Source organism: Triturus cristatus, chromosome 5_2 (genome assembly GCF_964204655.1).
Source record: "Triturus cristatus chromosome 5_2, aTriCri1.1, whole genome shotgun sequence".
Lineage (NCBI taxonomy): Eukaryota > Metazoa > Chordata > Amphibia > Caudata > Salamandridae > Triturus > Triturus cristatus.
Genome location: NC_140588.1, coordinates 1,098,832,425 through 1,098,847,828, shown reverse-complemented (window position 1 = coordinate 1,098,847,828; position 15,404 = coordinate 1,098,832,425). Strand labels below are relative to the sequence as shown.

The following is a 15,404-nucleotide window of genomic DNA, read 5'->3' as shown; positions in this document are numbered from 1 at the left end:
CCTTCCTCCACAAAAACAATCTTACATGCAACGCATGCGGGGGAAATATAAACAGATCTGCATTGCTTCAGAGGAACTCATAATTCTGATGGGCTAGTAACTACCATTACAGGTCCCACTCTGTTCCAGAGTCCACTCCAAAAGAAGGGCACACATTCTGGGGATCCAGAAGCAGCAGATGACCTGTACTGTGCTGCAGACTGTACATGGTTAAGCTCTATTACAACTGGAACCAGTGGATGGTTTCCCTTGTGTCCAGGCAAACTGCAGGTGTTTGCCCAGGCCTCCATTTGAGGACATGTTCAGACCTTCATGGAAATGTGCATATTTGTTCCTGCTGTGTGTGTCTGGGTGTCAGGGATTAAAGTGTTGTACTTGGAAACAGTAAAAAATTGCAAACAGCCACAGACTAAAATATGAGTTCAGCCTCAGGCTATTGACTCTGAAGGTAACAGTGAACTTGTGTTGAAGCTGAAATTAGCTAGATATGAAAACAGAGTTGTCTTTGTTTGAGAATCATTTAAAAGTTAGATTTATGGCTATATAGTCTGAGTGCAAGTAGCACAGGCAGAAAGTTGGAGAAGGCTCTACCTGAGAAATGGCTGCTGCCATGAATCTGAAGGAATTACATGACAAGTTTGCTGATCCACAAAAGGTCAAGGAGGCATATTTCATACAAACATCTTGCTTTTTTGAGGATATTTTTACCGGAGAGTTTTCAAATGTCATCAAACTCCTCTCGTCAGGTATGTACTATTCATGTCTCTGCTCACCCAGAGACAGATGCATTTTCTTTAATTGCTTTGGCAGCAGATACACTCAGGGGTGTGGTACTGTATATGGTCTCCATAATATCGTCTGACATAAACACTGTGTCCGAAGCATTTGCTAATTCTGCCCCAGTCATGTAATGATGCAAGTTAGTGCACACCTGGCAGCCGAGGGGCTCTGGCCTGGCCACCTCTGGTCCTGAGTTTAACCCCTTGCATGCCCGCCCCTTTCCCCGCCCAGTGCCGCGCTTTTAATTAGCGGGCGGAGTTCATGACGAGCTGGACTCGTCATGGGCACAGCGCCACCGCAGCCCATGACGAGTCCAGCTCGTCATGGGCACTGAAGGGGTTAAGAAGTGTCAGAGACTTGTCACACCTGGTGAATGAATACCTGCGCTCCCTCCTCTTGGTCAATGAAACGTGGCTCAGGCCTGCATGAGGTGTCAGCTCACCTGATGTTAAGTAGTATTCATGTGGTTTGTGCACAGATATGGCAGGGAACGTTTGAGTATGTGTAAGAATAAAAATGCATGTTATTAACACTGTTTTGAGTGTCATAAGTCTGTCAATTCCTGTAAAGTAACTTCTGGTATAAATTACCTGTACAAACGTAAATCAGCTCATACTGTTATTAGTATTAGGACTAGTTGTAATGTTCAGCAATTTGACTAGAAAGAATAATAGATTAAATTATTGTGCAAAGGTAATAAAACAGCATTACAAACACAGAAAGTAATATGTACAAGTCTAAAATAAATTCTAAAATGCCTTGGCCCTGAAATAGAAATTTAAAAAGTGTGAGTCAGGTAACAGTTGAATACATGAATTCAGTACAAAAAAAATATATATAACACAGAAGCTGTTTCTTTACATGATCCACACACATCACTGAGGACCTTCCCCTTTCACACACCCTCTAAGTCTGATCCACATACATCACTGACAACCTTCTCCTTTCACACACCATCTAAGTCTGATCCACATACATCACTGAGGACCTTCCCCTTTCACACACCCTCTAAGTCTGATCCACACACATCACTGAGGACCTTCCCCTTTCACACACCCTCTAAGTCTGATCCACATACATCACTGAGGACCTTCCCCTTTCACACACCCTCTAAGTCTGATCCACATACATCACTGACGACCTTCTCCTTTCACACACCATCTAAGTCTGATCCACATACATCACTGAGGACCTTCCCCTTTCACACACCCTCTAAGTCTGATCCACACACATCACTGAGGACCTTCCTCTTTCACACACCCTCTAAGTCTGATCCACATACATCACTGAGGACCTTCCCCTTTCACACACTCTCTAAGTCTGATACACATACATCACTGAGGACCTTCCCCTTTCACACACACTCTAAGTCTGATCCACACACATCACTGAGGACCTTCCCCTTTCACACACCCTCTAAGTCTGATCCACATACATCACTGAGGACCTTCCCCTTTCACAAACCCTCTAAGTCTGATCCACATACATCACTGAGGATCTTCCCCTTTCACACACCCACTAACTCTGATCCACATACATCACTGAGGACATTTCCCTTTCACACACCCTCTAAGTCTGATCCACATACATCACTGATGACCTTCTCCTTTCACACACCCTCTAAGTATGATCCACACACATCACTGAGGACCTTCACCTTTCACACACCCTCTAAGTCTGATCCACACACATCACTGAGGACCTTTCCCTTTCACACACCCTCTAAGTCTGATACACATACATCACTGATGACCTTCTCCTTTCACACACCCTCTAAGTCTGATCCACATACATCACTGAGGACCTTCCCCTTTCATACACCCTCTAAGTCTGATCCACACACATCACTGAGGACCTTCCCCTTTCACACACCCTCTAAGTCTGATCCACATACATCACTGAGTACCTTCCCCTTTCACACACCCTCTAAGTCCGATCCACACACATCACTGAGGACCTTCCCCTTTCACACACCCTCTAAGTCTGATCCACACACATCACTGAGGACCTTCCCCTTTCACACACCCTCTAAGTCTGATCCACATACATCACTGAGGACCTTCCCCTTTCACACACCCTCTAAGTCTGATCCACACACATCACTGAGGACCTTCCCCTTTCACACACCCTCTAAGTCTGATCCACATACATCACTGACGACCTTCTTCTTTCACGCACCATCTAAGTCTGATCCACATACATCACTGAGGACCTTCCCCTTTCACACACCCTCTAAGTCTGATCCACAAACATCACTGAGGACCTTCCCCTTTCACACACCCTCTAAGTCTGATCCACATACATCACTGAGGACCTTCCCCTTTCACACACCCTCTAAGTCTGATCCACACACATCACTGAGGACCTTCCTCTTTCACACACCCTCTAAGTCTGATCCACATACATCACTGAGGACCTTCCCCTTTCACACACTCTCTAAGGCTGATACACATACATCACTGAGGACCTTCCCCTTTCACACACACTCTAAGTCTGATCCACACACATCACTGAAGACCTTCCCCTTTCACACCCTCTAAGTCTGATCCACATACATCACTGAGGACCTTCCCCTTTCACAAACCCTCTAAGTCTGATCCACATACATCACTGAGGATCTTCCCCTTTCACACACCCACTAACTCTGATCCACATACATCACTGAGGACATTTCCCTTTCACACACCCTCTAAGTCTGATCCACATACATCACTGATGACCTTCTCCTTTCACACACCCTCTAAGTCTGATCCACACACATCACTGAGGACCTTCCCCTTTCACACACCCTCTAAGTCTGATCCACACACATCACTGAGGACCTTTCCCTTTCACACACCCTCTAAGTCTGATCCACATACATCACTGAGGACCTTTCCCTTTCACACACCCTCTAAGTCTGATCCACATACATCACTGAGGACCTTCCCCTTTCACACACCCTCCAAGTCCCTGTCCAATTAAAGGCGGCTTCAGGATCTGCTGTCCTGAGCCTTTGACGCAGGGCGGAGGCAAACACTATGAAGTCCTGATTTTGTCTGGCACCAAGCAGTCTGCACCCTGGCAGCGGGCATTTTCCTTCCAATATGTGTGAAATTCCAGGAATAGAAACAAATAAATCTCTGAGACCCAAAAAATTAGTTTTGGAAATAAAATAATAAAGAAACCAAGGAAAGATTGAGGGAATGAGCCCTGGAACATCCTCACATGTCTGCAGCTTCTTATGACATTGTTATATGAAATAAATGATCTGCCTTTGGAAGCCACCTGCCTTCTATGCTGATTATAGGATCATTTATCATCTTGGAAGTGATTGATTAGGGTTAGTCAAGGATGGTTCTAAACAAATTATAGATGGATTAGAGGACTGTTCACATTATTGTAAAATGCGGGCCAGGTTAAACTCATAGACCAACTCAACCACTCACACACCTACTCAGACACCGACTTGCACACTCATTCACACACTCACACACCACTTACACACCCACACAACCACTCACACACCCGCTCCACACATGTTCACACACAAACATACACATACAAATATATGCACATTATTTAAACTCATTCAGGAGTTCTGTTGACATTAATAAACTTTCAGGCTGAACACATTTAACTCATTATTTATTTTTCATGTATCTTAAGGTGACTACAAGTATGTCTGTCAATGTCTTCAGAAATATGAGCTTTGTTGGGGATAATGCACTAATATTTAAAATGCGTTTTATGCTACAAGGCATATTAAAAAACACATTTTAAACGAAAAGCACATGGTAAGGAAATTAAAACCTCATTCAGAAATGTGATTTTATTTTGTAGTACATTGACAGTTTAGGGAGTTTTAACAAGAGATATATAAAGAAATAAAAATAAACTGCATTTGCTTCAATTTCATTATTATATGAAATAGGTGATCTGCCTTTGGTAGCCACCTGCCTTCTATGCTGACTAAAGGATCATATATCATCATAGAAGTGATTGATTAAGGTGGGGAAGAATAGCTCTAAATGAATTAACGAGGGATTAGAGGACTGTTCACGTTATTGCAAATTGTGGGCCAGGTTATACTCACAGACCCACACAACCACTCACATACCCACTCAGACACCCACTCAGACACCTATTCACACATTCACACACCACTTACTCACCCAGACAACCACTCACACGCCCATACATCCACTCACACACTCAATTAAAGACCCACAAAACACTCACACACTCACTCATAAGCTGACACAGCCAATCACACACCTACCCACATACACAGACACTATATATACATTCAGGGGTTCTGTTGATATAAATAAACTTCGAGGCCGAACACATTTTACCCATTATTTATTTTTCATATATCTTAAGTTTACTGGAAATATGTCTGTCAATGTCTTGAGAAAAGTGTATTTTGTTGGGAGTAATGCACTAATATTTAAAATGTGGTTTATGCTGCAAGGTGTATCATAAACCACATGTTAAATGCAAAGTGCAATGTAAGGAAATTAAAAGCACGTTCAGAAATGTCATTTTCTTTTGAAGTACATTGACAGTATTGGGAGGTTTAACAAGCCATATATAAAGAAATAAAATAAACTGCATGTTGACAGGGTAACATTCTGCTGACGGGGCTCTGCCTTTACAATGTGATGTGATAGGTACTTTATTCGATAATAAAATCATCATAAAAGTATACAATTTTACAGTACAATACAATACGGTAATGTAGTTAAAAACATAAGCCCGCCGATCATAAAATACACACAGCAACCACTGTGCCTTCACAATGTTCATTTTTGTACACTGGGAGGATTTCTCAGTTGAAGCATGCATCAAGGCTGGGTGGGCAAGGGTGAGCTTGTCTGGTGTGCGGTTTTAAAGAACAGTGCTGTCATCTAAAACATTTTTTTACCAGCACTCTAGGAATGTCAAAATGCTATATTTAACTTTATTCTTTGTCTCGGGAAACTTCATATCCCGCAAACAAAATCAGCAATGTGAATCACAGGAAATAATTCAGAGTCAGACTTCTGTTCTGTGAAGTACCATCTTCAAAACAACTTACAAATACCATGTATATCTTAGTTCCAAAATGTTCTCAAGTGAAAGTTAATATAATTTGCTTTTTAAAAATGTGCTAAACATAGATTTACTGTTTATAAGGTACATTTAGTGCCTGATTTAGATATCGGCGGACGGAATACGCAGTCACAACAGCGACAGATTATTCTTCCAATGAAATATAAATCCCAAAATATCCCATAGGATTTAGATTGTAGCCGACTGGAAATCTATCCCTGTAACCTGTCCACCGATATCTAAATCAAGCTGTTAGATTATAATGCAGTAGGATGCAGTGACTAAATTAGTCTAAGATGCTATGGGAAAACAATATGTTTGGAAAAGATGATGATTTTAAAAAGTAATTTTTGTAGAAGATGTCTTGGAAAACAATATTATCACATGATACAGTATGCCAAAGCTATCCTTTCTTCTTTGAACTTTGACATTTTATAGTCCTGCTGGTTGCTGATCCTGTCCTCCTCTTGTCATGATTTGGGGGGTCTCCATAGAGCTGCAGGTGTAGGCTTCTAACCCTATGGTGCAAGGAGTTAGTTCAAAGCACCTACATCAATTAGAAATCTAGTTGGACTAAGACTCCTACACCTGTCACTAAGCATTGCTCTGTGGATGGTGTTTTCTGGTCGTAATCAGTCCCTCTGGATTATTAAGGCACACAGTGAAATTTCAAACCCTCTTTCATGAATAAATAACACATTTAAAATAGCACCAAGAGATGGAAGATGGTGCTTTAAAATGTGTTATTTAAACCCAAGTCAAGAGCATAAAATGTGAATGGTTAATCAATCAATCAGCATTTGTAAAGCGCAGCACTGTCAACCCTAAGTGAATCTGGGCACTCAAGGTGTCGTATCTTCATCATAAAGTCAGGTCTTGAAATTATTTCTGAAGTCAACCAGGGAGGGTGCTGTTCAGAAGTGGAGGGCCAGGTCATTCCAGGTTTTTGAGCTGACAATGTGGGAGGAGTAGCACCCGCCCACAACTGTGTAGAGTGTGAAGAGTATGTGTGAGGGCGAGTGAGGTACCCCGATGGCAGAAGGCCAGAAGTTGGTTGACGTAGGATGGACCTTGGGTTTGAAGAGCTTTGTAGCTGTGTGTGGGGATCTTTAATTGACATCTCTTCTGGATGGAGAGCCAGTGGAGGTTTCCAAGGTATTGAGTGATGTGTGTCCATTTGGAGAGGTCCAGGGTGAGTCTGGCTGCTGCGTTCTGTATAGTATGGCAACTTCTGAGGAGTTGGGTGAAGCTCCCTGAGGCAAATGTGACAAGGAGCTGTGTGACGGTCTTTCTGGTGTTGATTGAGATCCATCTGTAGATTCTGTGGATCATGTGAAGGTTTTGGTAGCAGGAGGAGGCGACTGCATTGATTTGTTGCTTCATGGTCAGTTGGCTGTTGAGGATGATGCAGAGGTCGTGTGCATGGTATGTCAGATTGGGTGTTGGTCTGACAACAAAGAATGGGAAAATAAATGCAGCAGTTAATGTCATGGCCAGTGCATACAATATGGATATTCCTAGCATGGTTAGTAAAGTTGTAGCATCCTAACACCCTATAGCTACTCCTAAGCACTATATTAAAATTATGCAGAAGCAGAAAATAGCAAGTCTATAGATCAAGATGGATTGATGAGGTGCTCAGCATATATTTCTCAGAAAATGATGCCGTTTAGCTACTGTCTATTGCAGCCCTTGCTTGGAGTGATAGGCAATGCCGACCTGAAGAACACTTATCAGTGCTGCTCTTTGAGCATGGAGCAACCCATAATTGGGCTGGCTTTCAACACATGTCATGGCCTCTGGCCTGATAGTTATGTTGTGAGACTGTCCAAGCAATGGGCATATTATGAGGCTTTTATAGTACCAGATTTTTAGCTTCTGTTTATAAGCATGGCAACTCTAGGGTCCCAATTAGATAAGATAAGTATGGTGAGGAATGCATCATCTCAGTTCACTGACGGAAGCATCCATTTAACAAGGCAGTGACCATCATTTAAATAGTGAAATATATCAGGCTAGATAGGATGCTGACACTCTGTACGTGTCTAAAACTCCACACTGTCTAATAGAAGGGGATAGAAGAGCGTGCAGGCAAGCTTATAAAAACGAGAGGTGTAAATGTCACTGTGTTCATGACATTCTCACCAACCTCTCTGCATGTCTCCTGAGGTAGAGACAGCAATGGAGCGTGACGATGGAAGCTGAAGTGTTTGGTGGGCACTGAGTCTGTAGTTGGAGGTCACTGGGGTCATGATGTGATATGGCATTCAGGACTATACAAAAAATACTCCAATTGACCACTCAGTGGTTGGTGGTACTGGTGAACCCGTAAATAGAGGCCAGAGGAAATGAGGGGAAGAGGAAATTATGGAGACTCTCTAGTGAAAGGTTGTACCTAACCCAACCATGATTGTGGGAAAAAACTGTTTTTCTTTAAATTACCCTCACACACCCTAGTGGTGTCATGCTTCATCATCGGGTCACCCCGACCCCTAAAAGTCAGGGTGGGCTCAACCACAGTATTGGGAGCTCTTTTAATATACCAAAGGCAGAGGGGGTTTTAAATAAAATACCTCAGGCAGATCCCCGGTTTCCCTTTATTCTTGGGTCTGTCTGGGTAATTAAAACTATTTAAAAATGGGTCTTTGTTGGAGTGTTACGGTCCTAAGACCCTAGTGCGGACATGTTTCAGTCCGAAGTGGCCGCAAAGGTCCAGGACTTTCTTCAGGGCAAAAATGACCCCCCCCACTGTGAGTGAGATTACTTGAATGGGAAGTCCCTATCCTGTCAGTAAGGTGGGGGCTAAAGCCGAGGACCGGAACCAGAATAGGCAGCATGCTGGGTGGCTGATCTTATTATAGATCTCCCTCATTGTTATTCTGGTCCTGTGTGAAACGGTCAACCTCCCCGACACACACCTTTCTGTAAACATTTCACGAGGAGCAGCTACTCTGCATTGGGAACTGCATTATACTCTAGATCATGACACAAAATATCACCCGGATGGGTATGATAGAGAAAATGAACTCAATATACAGTAAATCAAGGTGCCAACGTTGTTTAGGAAACAAAAAGTGGCCACTGTGTTATAATGGAAATTGTAAAGCCAAAGGGATCGTTATTGTATTTAGATCAGGAGTTGTTATGATCAGTTTTATTGGGACTCGCTCATCTCAAGTGTGGTTGATTGCTGGAGTTAAAAACCCCAATATTATGATGTTGGCTCAGATATTTTGGGTGAGTGAACTGCTCGGCCAATCTGCAAAGGACGGAATGTTTTCCGTGCACCTTTTATGCTTTCTGTAGGCCGTTATGTGACTAAATTTCAACACAAAACAAGAAAATCTGACTGACAGACGATCCGTCCTAAAGGCAGAGCCTGCTGCGGTCAGGGCTCCTATCACGCCCACTGTGGTGGATCCGGGGAAACATAATGACCCGAAAGCCAATTAGAGTGCAGTGTACGACAGTCTTTGACGTGCACTCACCCCCGTTCGCATTTTTAGTACACACAGTAGCAAGCACGGCTGGCACAGGTGACAACAGTGGGGCAATGGCACAGGGTGGGGGTGGGGAATTTGACAGATGACGGGATAGGGAAAGTAAGACAAAAAGTAAATAAAACCACTTACCTCGCGCATCACCAACTCGGCAATAAAAATAAGTGATGATTTTCGCATACTGTTGCATTACTTTTTGTATAGCGCTGCTTTGCTCCCACTCCAAACTCAACCAGGCACTACCGGTGTTTGAGAGATACGGGAAGTGGGATTCGGGGTGATATGAAGCCAGGATTAGAATGGAAGCAATAGTACCTCCCCCCCCCCTCCCCCCTCCACTCTTGCTTATTCTCGCGCTCTCACTTTGCATCAATACTTCCTGCACTTTTGTCCTCAACAATCAGTCACTTTTTATCATAAAAAAATCCAGACAGCGCAGCGTTTTCTCCATGTTTCTGTGGGGTACTGTTTTTACCTTCATTGCACCTGCTCCTTCTAAGCACACCTTTTAGTTGATCACATGGTGCCTGTCCTTAACAATTAAGGCTTCAAAGTGCTGCCTTTTTGAGATTGAGTTTACCAAGTTGTTTTCAGGCTTTCCACAGTAGTTTATATTTTTTTCCTCTGTCGCTCATTTTCCTTCTGCTTTTCTGCTTCCTTACTTTGTTCTCGGTTTTGTCTAGTGTTTTTTTAATTCCTTTTGTATCTCTGTTTTTATCTTTGATTCATGTTGTTCACTCCTTTTTGCAGGCAGACATGCTTCCGTTCCATTATTCTCCATTTTACCTTTCCTCTCCCTGGATCTCAAAGCTGCCGAGCATCTTTCCTTTTAACGTCGGTTGATTGCAGGGATCACATAGAGTACATTTCTCCCTTCTTCAATCTTGAGAAAGGGTAGTTTGTGTAAGGCAGAGTCCCATCTCTTCACAGCCAAACACATATTTCTAGCTGGCACATTGCAAAAGATTAAGAGAAATTCGAGATGCAAAAGACTTCCTTCTGTGATTCCCAAATTCAGAACACATTCGTGCAGTGAGGACTGTGGAGAGGTCCCTGGGTACCATCTACGCACCATTCAATGGCTCTCGCCCTTTATTTCTGATGCTGTCTCTTCTTATAATTTGAGCATGATTATAGATTTGCCACATAATCCATCATCTTCTGCAAAGACTTTGTTTCTTGCTCAGAGGGTTCAAAGATTTTTGTTTATGGCGTTTGGTTTCAGGAGCCGTAAGTCAGCACTTGCCAGCCCTTTGGCCCTCTTCATAGACCCACAGCACACGGTCGTATCGCCCCCCCCCGCCCCCCCCGACTCCCCATAGACTCTCCCCTTGTGAAGTTTTCACCAGAATTAAACACTGCTGTCAAGGGCTACACAACACTGGCCATTCTCCAACATTCAAGTGCTTGCAACAAAAACTGTGACCACTTTGCACAGCATTCAGTAGATTGCACTGGGGATGACTAAGGCAGACTTGTGGCCATTGTGCAATTTCACCCCAAAATAGTGCTGAATAAAAATGGTTTTAGTATAAAAGGGATCATTGATTTTAATGGAAGCTACCTGTTTTGATTTTATAAATGTTTGCACAATAAAAGGCTGCTTTTTTTTGTAATTATGTCTCGTCATTTTTAAGCTCAGGAACACAATCCACACAAATGCACTCCACACCAGGCCACATAATTCCAATCAGCTTAATTTGACTCAGCGCCACATACTTCCACACAACACAATTCAACTCTTCACATGTCTGTTCCACACCACATAATTGAACAACAAACCACATAAATCAACACACCACATGCATACAAACTACACCGCCAAATTCCACATCATGCCACAAAAGTCAACACTCCACCATATAATTAAACTCAACTTGGTACCACTCCACAAAACAAAATGCCATTCCACATAATTACACTTCATAATGCACAATCCCATGCCACACAATTACACAGCCAGTTCCATCCATCCCACATTGTTCTACTGCACCCCATATACATACACTCCATAACACATAGATAAAAGACATTGCCATTTACAATGCTAATAGCTCTAACTCAAACATATGTGAGACCTATTTCATTTCCAATGCTTGTTACATTTTAGGTACAACTTATTTGTGGCTTACATGAACTGGTGTATGTTGGACACCACTAAGAACTGCCCATGATTGTATGCTGCCACACACTTTATTGTCTCTCTTTTATTTCTAATTACTAAATTAGGGCGAGACGGCTTGCCTATTTCTTCTGACCCAAGCAACCGAAGCAGGTTGTGAGTTGCGTCCACGCTTCCCTGCAGCAGGCTCTTATCGGTGTCAGGGGCATCATAGAGCACAATGAATGAGGTGCTGCGACTGTGTGCATGCACTCTCTAGGCGCTGTTATGGATGTGTGTTCTGTAAATGCATGTGTGTGTCTTGAACCTGTCAGTTGGATGACATCAGCATACATTACATCCTCGTCAGACCTCCCCGTCACACTCCGTAACGCATGAGCAGTAGCTCCTCTCACAGAACTTCCAAGCAGAAATTCCCTTAGCTCATCCCTACCCTACAGGCCACTCCCACATCCTGTGGCTCATAACCCCTGACCCACTGTAACACATCCTTTACTTTTTTAATGAAGACTGGTCTGCGCAAGGCTCTCCCCTGGAGGTGATTGCTACCTTTAGTTCCTGTTTTCAGGTAATTGTGCGGTGGTCTGCTATAGCAGCCGTTGTGTGGGGGTAAGGCTTCCAGTCCCTCCTATAGCGGGACTGTGCTTTCTTTGTTGGGCTGCCTGTTGCCCTCACTGTTGCCTGCCCGGATGTCAAGGCCACAAGATTCTTCTTTCTGATGTCTTGCACAGGAACAGAGATGCTGATTCCCAACTCCCCTTCAAGGATATTTCTGCGGGCCAGTTAAATATCTAGACCCTCAAATCTACCCCCGGGGGGGAAAGGGGAGTGGATAAAATAATAAACAAGAAGAGACTGGTCCTAAAACGGTCTTCTCTCTTACGTCTGCTTCTTAGTTCTATCCGCAAACTGCGTGTCGACTGAGAGAATCTAGAAATTAAGCATCAAGTTATACATATATCCTACATGTACTGTGTCCCAATTTATTCTGCTCCTATGATGTTGACCTACCCTTCGTTTCTGGCACTGTGCCTCTCCTCTATATTTCTTTTCTTTCTCTTGGAACATACACTCTGGAATTCACCTGTCAACGAGATACCACCGAATATAAGTATTTCCTTATTTACCCTTACGCTCACCTATTCTCTTAATTAGTATATCTACTTACTTGAGTGTGTGTGTGTACTTATTTCCTGTAGATATTCTTCATTAATGTTACTGACTTCCTTGCTAGTAGTAGTCTAAGACCTTTCTAGCTGCACCATATTTCTCTCTCAGAAATGCCTTAACGTTCTTCCCTTTGCTTGCAGGAATTTTGACGTATTTCTTATCTTTCTGTACGTTCTATCCAAGTCTATATTATTTACAATATTCACAAATGTCTTGACATCTTCTATCAATTCTACAGAACACTTAGCTTATAAGTTCTCTTCAGCCCAGGATATTCTTCGACGAGTTTCTTACACCAGCCTTGGTTTATCACTTGGAAGAGGCGCCACCAACTGTCACCTCAGCAACTTCTCCTTGTTGGCAATATACTCCGAATTAACTCTAACTGTTTTCTTTCCTAACTACTTCCGACGGAGGTAGCGAACGAAAACCGGACGAAAGCCCGACGAAATATTCTCTACTCTAATTCTGTGGAGAGATAGATTAACCCTGCGTACTTCGTGAATTCTCTGGTGAAGTGCGCGTTTGTTCCAGCGCGCGCCTCAAACTGCCTCTGAGCACCTGTGGGAAAGAAATAAACTAGACCGCCGCGATGATTAGAAGGCGGCGGCCATCTTTAGACTCCTTTTCCGATTCAACCTGGTCCAGCCATTGCCTCTGGCCCGTACTCTTTCTCCTGGTCCATGACCTCCTCCCAACACTGTGCCCGCTACTGTTAAGCCATCTTTTGGAGTCCTGACAGTACCCCCCAACAAAGGAGGTCCTCTCAATCGTGGCTTTGTAGGAAATATTTGATGAAAGGATTTAACTAATCGTGGAGCATGGATATCTGACTCCAATTCCCAAGATCACTCCTCTGGCCCATAGCCCTTCCAGTCAACTAAATAGTACAGTTTGTCTTTTACCTTTTTTGAATCTAAAATCTCCTTGACTTCAAATTCTACTCCAGATTCTAATGGAATGGGTTTTGGAGGCAAATTTTTTCGCAGTTCCAGTGGAGCCTTTTTCAACAAGGACACATGAAAAACTGGATGAACCTTCAATTTGGTGGGCAATTTTAACCGATAGGTAACGTGAGACATCTTTTCTTCTATCCGATAAGGCCCTATAAACCTAGGTTGAAATTTTATGTTACCTTTTAGCCGAAGGTTCTTTGTACTTAACCAAACACAATCACCTGCCTCGAGGGAGGGCCATATCTAAAGCTGGGTACAGAGTTCCTCAAGTACTAGAAGGGGGAGATGCGGTTGGTAAATGGAAGATTCATTCACCAAGACTTGTTGGTAAACAACAGGGAGCCAGGAAGATTCCCTTAGGTGGAACTAATGCTCTCACACACCCAGCAAGCTAGGTGTCATGCTTCATCATATGAGCATTGCCCCTCGTCAAGTCGGCGCTGCAATCCTTGACGGGCTCCCGAAACCAGGGCTCTTTATCGGGGATCTTTTGTTCCTGCCGATATATGCTTGGGTGTAAGGGGCCTAGTAAAATAAATGTAGCAGAAGATGGAAGTGTGTGGTAAAAAGGGTTGGTCAGTCCTAACAGTACTTTATTCAAAAGGTAGACTACCCTATTAAAATGTGTAGAGTGGCTAAATGCTAGAAGTAAGGTGTCTAGACGTGAAGCTCTACTCTAAAATGATCGACATGTTTCTTGCCATATTTGTCAGAAGGATCAAGGCAATTCATCAGGATCAGGAACTGTCTACATTAAAAATGGTGATGTGTACTCTACATACCACGTCCGATGCTGCGACCTAATACATTGACTAAACACGCTCGCAACGGGGCTGGCGGCTTTAAAGGACACCGATTCGGTCCAGCGCTAACGAGCGCTTCACTTCCAGACCTACCCAAGCCGCCAGTGTCCGGGGTGGACTAAGGGAGGGCCCTCACATCTCTTTTTATCTGCGTAGGTCTTATATTTTTTCTTAGCCTGTTCTAAATTTTGTATGACCGTCTGGTGGACTTGTTTTAAGTGTGATACTAGGTGGAACTTGAATATCAGTCTGCCCTATAGTGAAATTTGGATGTCGGCCATAATTCAGGTAAAATGGGGAATAGCCTGTAGAGACATTCCTGGCATTGTTGTCTGCAAACTCAGCAGCCCACAAATAATCTGCCCACTCTCCATCTTGTTTCAACAGGAACAATCTTAGGTACTGCTCTAGTTCTTGGTTCACCCTTTCTGTTTGCCCATCTGTCTCTGGGTGATAACTGGTTGAATACCTAGCTTCGATTCCCAACCCTTTCAGAAAAGCCTTCCAAAAATGAGATACGAATTGTGCACCCCTATCTGAAATAACTACCCTCGGGATGCCATCAATTTTCACAATCTGTGTACTGAAATGTCTAGCAAGTTGTTTAGCTGTGGGAACCCCTTTTAGAGCCGTGAAATGTGTCATCTTAGTAAATGTGTCCACCACCACTAGGATGGTGTTGAAACCTTGACTAAGAGGCAGATCTACTATGAGGTCTAATGTAACTGTGTGCCATGGAAAAGATGGTGTAGGCAAGGGTTGTAAAAACCCCTTAGGGGCTTGCCGTTCAGATTTTCCCTGAGCGCAGATTTCACAGGTCTTTACGTACTTTTCCACATCCCTGTTCATCTGAGGCCACCAATAAAGTCTTTTAACTAATTCTTCAGTCTTCGCTTCTCGCCTTATGCCCCGCTAAAGGAGCATCGTGACACTCGTACAGCGCCTGGTTTTGTAACTCTTTGGTAGGCAAATACAAGGCTCCTTTAAAATACGGCAA

The 15,404-nt window shown here is 43.3% G+C and overlaps 1 protein-coding gene across 1 annotated transcript in view; it reads left to right on the top strand.

The window, feature by feature from the left end:
- Positions 1–570: 570 nt before the first annotated feature.
- LOC146829761 (nicotinamide N-methyltransferase-like) overlaps positions 571–15,404 on the top strand; it is a 226,801-nt gene continuing 211,967 nt past the window's right edge. The window contains exon 1 of the mRNA XM_085608484.1: positions 571–746. Within this exon, the coding sequence (XP_085464610.1) occupies positions 599–746 (148 nt within the window). The 5' untranslated portion in view covers positions 571–598. The remainder of the gene's footprint in view (positions 747–15,404) is intronic.